The following is an 8491-nucleotide window of genomic DNA, read 5'->3' as shown; positions in this document are numbered from 1 at the left end:
CCCATGCTACTCTATGAAGGGCCTGTCTTTAAAACTTTCAAGTAAACGGACACATGCAATGAAGATATCATATTATTGTGTTGGCGAACTGCTTATGATTAGCTAGCTCAATGAAATAATGAGTAGAAATTAAATTTGAGCGCGCACGTGCCAGGTCTAGATCTTAAGAAGGCCTAGACATAGGCCTATCCTTTTTTTGTTTTTGTTTAGGCACTACAACATTTTCGGAAAGGTCAAAATAATCTGAAATCCACCGTATACAATTTTAGTTAGGACCCCAGTTTAAATATATATATATATATATATATATATATATATATATATATATATATATATATATATATATATATATATATATATATATATAAAATAAATTCAAAATCTTGTAGTTAAATTCAACATGAGTTCACTTAACTACCAGTGTTGGTAGGCCTATCAGAAGCCCATGTAGGCATATATAGCCTATATACAGTTAGGGCCAGAAATATTTGGACAGCAACACAATTATCATCATTTTCCACCCTATACCCCACCACGATGGATTTGAAATAAAACAAACAAGCTGTGCATTAACTGTAGACTCTTAGCGTTAATGTGAAGGTGTTAACATCCATATCGCATTAACAGGAATGAAATAGCAACGTTTTTTGTCTGTGTTGCCCACTTTTCAAGGGATCAAAAGTAATTGGACAGTAGGCTTCTCAGCTATGAGATGTGTGTTATTCCCTTACTACACCATCACCAAGATGTCAATACAAGGTCTTAGAGTTAATTTGAAGTGTTCAATTTACATTTCCATATATTTTTACGGAATGTCCATGAGATCCAAAGTCCACCTGTCACCATCAGTGATGCAAGCCATCATAAGGTTGAAAAAAATCAAAACAAACCCATTTGAGAGATGGGCAAACATTGAATATGATTAATTCAAGAGTTCAGAGCAACACCAAATTCCCTGGCAGACATGGAAGACAAATGCTGTGGATGACAGACAATATTCTGTATCTGGTGAGGAAAAACCCATCCCCCAACAGTTTGCCAGATGTAGAACACTGTCCAGGTAAACGGTGGATACATGTCCAAGGCAACAATCAAGAAAAAGACCAAGAACATTCAGGAATACTTCACCATAGGAAATACAGAGGGTTCACTAAAAGATGTAAACTATTGATTGCATCAGAAATAGCAATACCAGATTTGGCTTTGCCAAACAACGTCTTAAAAAGACTGTATAGGTCTTGAGCTACATCCTATGGACAGAGGAGACAATAATCATCTTGTACAAGGGTAATGGGAAGGAAGGACTATAGAGAAGGGAAGGGATTGCTCATGATTCAAAGCATACCACCCAATCAGTGAATCATGGTGGTGGTAGTGTCATGGTGTGGGCATGCATATCTGTCAATACTATTTTCCCCTTATATTTATTGATGATGAGGACTACCGACAAAAGCCACAGGATGAATTCTGAAGATTTTCAGGCTATATTATCATGTCATATTAAACCTAATGGTTCTGAACTCATTGGGCAATGCTTCGCAGTGCAGATGGACAATGACCCAAAGCTTCATCTGAAAGCCACTAAGCCATTTCTACCCCAAAAAAGTGGAATATTATTCAATGGCCCAGTCAATCACCTCACCTGAGTACGGTTGAGCAAGCATTTCACTTGCTGCTGGCAAAACTGAAGGGAAAATACCCTAAGAATAAGCAGGAACTGAAGACTGTTGCAATAGAGCTCACTATAGCATCACCAGGGATAAAACCCGGTGTCTATTGATGTCTATGGATTGCAAATTACAGGTTGTAACTGACTGGAAAGTATTTGCAACCAAATAATTAAAAATTGAATGTTTGATGTATTAATACTAGACTGTCCAATTACTTTTGGTCCCTTAAAAAAGGGGTGGCACTGATAGAAAATGTCATAATACCTTCACAGTTCACTCGATTTGGACGCAAACACCTCCATATTAAAGCTAAAAGTCTGCTGTTAATGTACATCTCGTTTGTTTCATTTCAAATCCATTGGGATGGTGTACAGCACCAAAAAGATGAAAATGGTGCAGATGTCCAAATATTTATGGCCCTAACTGTAGGCCTTGGCCTATAGTGTCTATTTTTTGTGTAATATGTCGATGAAAATATGTAAATAGATGAATTTAAACCAAATGTATTGGGAAATATATAGTCACATCATCCCATAGCTGTAATTGTCTCTTCCAAACATAATATCTTCTAATTGTCTTAAAGGGACACTGTGCAGGAAATGGTAAAAAAAAAGGGTACTGCAACTATGCTGCTCAATGAAACTGGGCTGCCAATTGCCAAATTTGAAGTTTTCTAAGCAATAAAGAAATATTTTCTAGTATGGTCCAAGTAGAGTCATTTTGCAGCTAAAAATGGCTATTTTTGGAAATTCAAAATGGCGGACTATGGACAAGATCCCCCTTTTCACGTATGAAAAGTGCTATTTTTCCAGTCATAATGAATACCGGTACTTAGAATTTGATGGTGGTGGTAAATATTCATGGAAAAGGTCACATTAGTGAATGGGCAGCATGAATTCTGGAAATAAACTACTAAAAATCTCACACAGTGTCCCTTTAAAGGTGCACTCTGTAAGATTTTTAGTTGTTTATTTCCAGAATTCATGCTACCCATTCACTAATGTTACCTTTTTAATGAATACTTACCACCACCATCAAATTTTAAGTATTAATTATGACTGAGAAAATTGCACTTTCCATACATGAAAAGGGGGATCTTCTCCATGGTCCGCCATTTTGAATTTCCAAAAATAGACATTTTCAGCTGCAAAACGTACTGTACTTTGGTTGAACTTGTAAATATAGGTTTATTATTTAGTTAATATTCATGCAAAGATCAAATTTGTAACATGCAGCACAGTTTCAATGAGCAGCAAAGTTGCAGTACCCATTCTGGCCACATCCTAGTGCACCGAAAAAGGGTATCTTCCGCCAATTTCAACATGCAGTTTAATGCTACCACTACCCTGGACTTGTCAGTACCTGAGGCGTTTGTTTACATTTTTAAAAAAACATCTTGATTTATTCCCAAGAACATCCAAAAGTTCATGCAACAGCAGACAACTAGCAAACAGTGATACCTTTTCGGATAATATTTGGAGTAAACCTATGTTTAACAAAGTCTGCCCCCATTAGAATAGCTCAGATCTCGGAAAGGGCTGAGTCAAAAAATGCAGCATCACCGGGTACTGACAAGTCAAGGGTAGCGTGAGCAATACAACAGCATATTAAAATTGGCAGAAGTTATCCTTTAACACCGTTTATACATAGGCTGCATGTTATATTTTCCTTCCCCTCCACAGAATCTGACAAAATGGTATAGATGTGGCAAATGTGTTTTCCTCTTGTGACGGAGGTGTTCCTGCACAGTTTGTCCCCCTCGGGGCGTGAACCTGCCACCTCGTCAACTATATTGGTTTGGCAATGGGAGTCACAGTACGAGCGCGCTGAGCTAAAGGGCCAGTCCGATAGCCCAATTACCGCACTGTATTGACACTTCGGGTGGGAGGTTTACTAATGTTCCACGCCAAACTCTGCTAGTTGGCTTCTGTTACACTCTACTATTAACTTGTTGGTTATAGTAAGAAGTCTACACATACCCAAATGCCATGTTTTCGTAATATAAAAAATGTCAGAAAGACAAAAAAAAACAGATTATAACCTGTGCAAAGCAATTTAAAAATGAACCCTATCTTCAAAGGGGCAAAGTAGAATTTCTTTTTTATAATAAATTAACATGGTTGCATGAATGTACACCCTAAACTAATCCATTGTTGCAGCACCTTTGGCGTTTATTACACTCAGACTTACTGGCTGGAAGTCTATCAGCATAGCACATCTTGATGTGGCAATATCAGCCCGCTCTTCTTTGCAAAGACACTCCACATTTGCAGAACTGCATTTTCATGAATCTGGCACAAGGTAGAACACTTCATCCTTGCTTATGTCCAGGGCCGTAACCAGACATTTTCAAATACCGAGGTCAAGTGCATTTACTGCACACTGTAGCCTACATTTAGAATGCTTGAAACACTTCAGACAAACTCTTAAGTTTGTTTTCATTAATCACTGCCTGGAGGATAAATGGGGGTGGCATAGAGACTGAATTTATCCTTATTGATCTATATCGATTTTCATCATAGATGCATTTTACATTACTGAAAAAAAATACAGAGGACATGACCTCTGTATCCTCAATGGTAGTTACGGCCATGATTATGTCAGTCAATTTAGCCACACATTGTTGGTTTTCATGTCGTTTGAAAGCTCTCCTTAATATCTTAGCATCTTCAGAGAGTATGGTTTCTCTATAACTACTCCGTACCAACCGTATTAGTATTGGGTAACCATGAAAACCGTGCTTCCTGACTAACCGTGGTTCCTGGATCATGGTTATTCATGTTTTCATGTTTTTTTCTGCATGGTTTGTGTTTATAGTTTTACCATAGTCACAAACCATGCTCAAAAAACATGGCTAATTGTGGGTTTCATGGTCACTAAAAAAAAACATGAAACCCATGGTGCAATGGTTAGGGAGTTGGACTGAAGATCACAGAGTTACAGGTCCAAATCCGTACCTCTCCCTTCACCTCCATCCATGACTGAAGTGCCCTTGAGCAAGGCATCTAACCCCACATTGATCCAAGGTCTGTCACCAATATGTGCGTTGGATTAAAAAAGCGGCAGCTAAATGTAATTCAATGAATAGCTATAGCTGTAAAACCATGGTTAGTTTTCAGAGTAAACCATGGTTAATTTTATAGTTAAACCATAGTCAAACCAAAAACCGTGCCAAACCATGTTCAAAAAAACACGAAATCATGTTTTTTCATGGTCGATTTTCACAAGGGTTGTTGCAGAGATAATGTGACTTTAAGATCGATACGAATTATAAAGTAGTAATAGATAGTGATAGAGAAGAGTGCCCCACCTAGCCAACAGTATAGGCCTACCTACAATTGACACTTCACCCAAAATATTACTGCTTATTAAATTTAGAGCCCCCAACTGGTTCGTGGAGGAATCCAAAAGTTCCCTGCATGAACCCCAAATTACTGGAAGAACCATGGTTTCCCCATGGTTTCTACAGTCTATACTAGCCAAGCTTTTGCCTTTTTCACTTTTTTCCAAATAGCCGGAATTTATTTGAAGACATCATCTGACCACGAAAGCCCATTAATATGCCGATGAAATGATACTGCTTGCCTCTAAGCCATTTCATAGCCTTTCAGGGACACCGTCATCTTTAAGCACATTCTTCCTGACAACGTAGGCCTAATTTACAGGTCTTCTGCTTTAGAAACTGATTCTGCAAATCAGACCACAAAGGAAAACCAGACTTCATTTACAGGAAAGCACGTAGGCCTACACTATAATTTTTTGTGTGTTTTTTACAGTGTCATCATAATTTAGACATAAAGAAACAATAAATAGTGAAGCAATTATTTTAGTGGATTCAACAGGCCTATACAATACACTTAATTTGTACACTTTTTTGCCATTGCCATTTCATTGACTTCCAGACTTTTTTACAAATATTACAAATTATTGTATCATTAAAGTGAGCACATAACAATATAAATGGAATTAGTTGATGATTCTTTAGAGTCCAAACGCGTGTCAGTCTAGCCAGACAACAAAAAAGAGCCAGACAGACGGGAAAAGGAAGTGGTGAAAGAGAGTGCTTTTTAAGCAGAAGTGTCATAACGAATGCGTTTTTACAAGCAGATGTAGGGTGAAGTCTCTGAGGTAATTTAAACTTTTTTTTTCACCTGTCCACAACTTCATACTCAATATGTAGCCTATCTATATTCATTCTGCAGTTTTAATTTATGTCACAAGATCAGGGGCTGTAATTAGGCCTATGTTATATTTTGTCATATGTGCAGGTAACATGCACTGCTGCACAGAAAAAATGCTTTGCTTAAGTTCATGTATCGTTTGCCTTTTGGTGCCCTTCGCAGCTGTTTATCTTTTTTTATTATTTGAGAGAGTGCTTGAGATGTGCGCACACCTACCCACACGACTGAGAAAGGGAAGGAGGTGGTTGAGGTTAGGCAGCATGACTTCATGACTCAGATGCATATCCATGCCATCTCGTGCATAGGCACTGAGACAGAGATGTGTGACTAAATCCGTGATTGACAAGATTCATGCAAGCCTGATGAACTGCTTTTCAGATCGACAGCATTAACCAATTGTTGGTGTAAATCATGAACATCTGCAGGTAAAGAACCATTTATTCTTCTTCAATAGGTAGGCCTAATCCTATAAAAAAGCCATATCATATTGGCTCTGTATACAGATTTGTGTAACACATGACCAAGTATAGATAGCCTACATGAATATGGTGACCTTTGTTATTGTCACAATACAATTTATGCCAAATGATTTGTAGAATGTTGGAATCTTTTATTGTCTTAAATTTAAAGACGCAAAAAAAAGGATTTAAAAAAAAGATTTTGTTAAGGAAACTCAGCTTGAAAGAAAACAGTGTCAATGTATCAGTCACCAAAGCAATATGTGTCTTGAATGAGTTTATGAGTATGGCCTATTTTGAAATTGAAATATTAAGACCATTGCATAACCAGATAATTGCAAGTTGGCCTATATTTCATTAAAGACCGCAAAACATTCTAAAATAGTGAAGCCATAAGATATTAATTGGTAATTACATGTCTACTCACGAGACAGAAATCAGAGTGAAAGTCATTACAAATATCAACTCGCTAATAATGGATATGTTTTCAACCATTTATAGTGCCGTGGTGACAAACAGCTGTTCATTTGAGGATGTGGACAAGCTGATGCAGTCTTTGGAGCTGATCATATATGTGCCAACCTTTGTGTTTGGACTGGTCCTGAACACCCTTGCACTGACCGTCTTCTGTGTCGTTCTGCGAAAATGGAACGAATCTACTATTTACATGACCAACCTGGCTCTAATGGACTTGCTCTTGCTCCTCCTGTTGCCATTCAAGATGCATGCCATAAAACACTGCTGGGAGGCCAGCAAGAAGCTCTTCTGCTCCTTTCTGGAGGCCATGTATTTTGTAGGGATGTACGGGAGCATCTACACCATTACTTGCATTGCCGTGGATCGTTACATTGCCATCCAGCATCCATTCCGTGCCAAAGAGATTCGATCTCCAAAAGCAGCCGTGGTAGTTTGCATGATCATCTGGTGTCTGGCATTGGGTGCAACGTCACCTATATACACATTCAGGGACAACTCTGACAAACCATTCCACTGTTTCCATGGTTTTTCAGATAAAGGCTGGAGTCTGGGCCTCATAGCCTGTCTGGAGGTGTTCGGCTTCCTGCTCCCAGCCGCTGTGCTCATAATGTGCTCTGTGCAGAACATCCGCACTCTGAGGCAGTCACAAGGGCAGAGCGCCAAGAGCCGTGTGGCCGAGAGGATCATGTACAGCAGTCTCTGTGCATTCCTGATACCTTTCACTCCCTGCCACCTTGGCATCTTCCTGCAGTTCCTTGTGCGCCAAGGCATTATCACATCCTGCCAGTCTCAGACTAGAATTGCCCTGTTTGTGCAGGTTGCCATGTGCTTGGCCAATGTAACCTGCTGCCTGGATGCCATCTGCTACTATTTCATTGCCAAAGAAGTCCGCTCTTCTAGAGGAACCATCAGGCTGTCTATAAGTCAAAAGAGAACTACCAGCACATCAGAGGTATAATTGTAGAATAGTTATTTATTTTAAAAAAAGAAAACTAAATCTGCCTCTCAATTAAGAATGCACATCCATGCAAATGTTTCAAGAGTCAGCATCTTATGAACCTGATGACTGTTACTAATATGGCTGATCAAGTTAAAGTTGGTTTTATTTGTCAATTTCTTTACATGCTCTGGTCATACAAAGAATTGAAATAGCAATGACAATGATCACAGCAATGACAAACATTAAGCATTATAGCCTGTCGTTATGTTCTACTATTTACAGTGGGGAGAATGTTTGTACACCCTTTAAAATTTCTTACATTTCAGTGTAGATTGGTCAGTTTATGGTCTGATTTTAGCTACAAGCGCAAGAAGGAACAAACAGTTTCTGCTTTAACCAACACCACCCAAAGCAGTTGCATGTTATCCTGTTTTTATTGCCCATAAGATGTAAACATTCATAGGACAGCAAGGAATAAGTACACCCTTTCATTCAATAGGTGGTTAAGCATTATTTAACCCCTTAGCGCAGAGCCTATGTTATAACCTTACTGTCACCAACATTGTAATGGCTATGTCTAAATCTGTCATAGCAATGTTGTTACGATTTAATTGAGTATTTTCAGCAAATAGTGAATAGGCCCGCCGACGACCCCATCTGCACTAAGAGGCTATGCTGTGATAGCCGTAACGAGACATTGCAGGTCTGGATGAATTCTTGTCCCCCGCTTACAAAATTGCCCCTCCTCTGGGATGTCTGGAATGG

At 38.8% G+C, this 8491-nt stretch overlaps 1 protein-coding gene across 1 annotated transcript; it reads left to right on the top strand.

The window, feature by feature from the left end:
• The first annotated feature begins 6191 nt into the window (after positions 1-6191).
• On the top strand, positions 6192-7744 carry LOC134465658 (G-protein coupled receptor 55). Its single transcript, XM_063219439.1, has 2 exons — positions 6192-6276; positions 6811-7744. The coding sequence occupies exons 1-2, from the start codon at positions 6263-6265 to the stop codon at positions 7742-7744; spliced, it is 948 nt and encodes a 315-aa protein (XP_063075509.1). The 5' UTR covers positions 6192-6262.
• The last annotated feature ends 747 nt before the right edge of the window (positions 7745-8491 follow it).

Source organism: Engraulis encrasicolus, chromosome 16 (genome assembly GCF_034702125.1).
Source record: "Engraulis encrasicolus isolate BLACKSEA-1 chromosome 16, IST_EnEncr_1.0, whole genome shotgun sequence".
Taxonomy (NCBI): domain Eukaryota; kingdom Metazoa; phylum Chordata; class Actinopteri; order Clupeiformes; family Engraulidae; genus Engraulis; species Engraulis encrasicolus.
The sequence above is the reverse complement of the archived record's forward strand: the minus strand, read 5'-3'. Positions and strand labels throughout refer to the sequence as shown.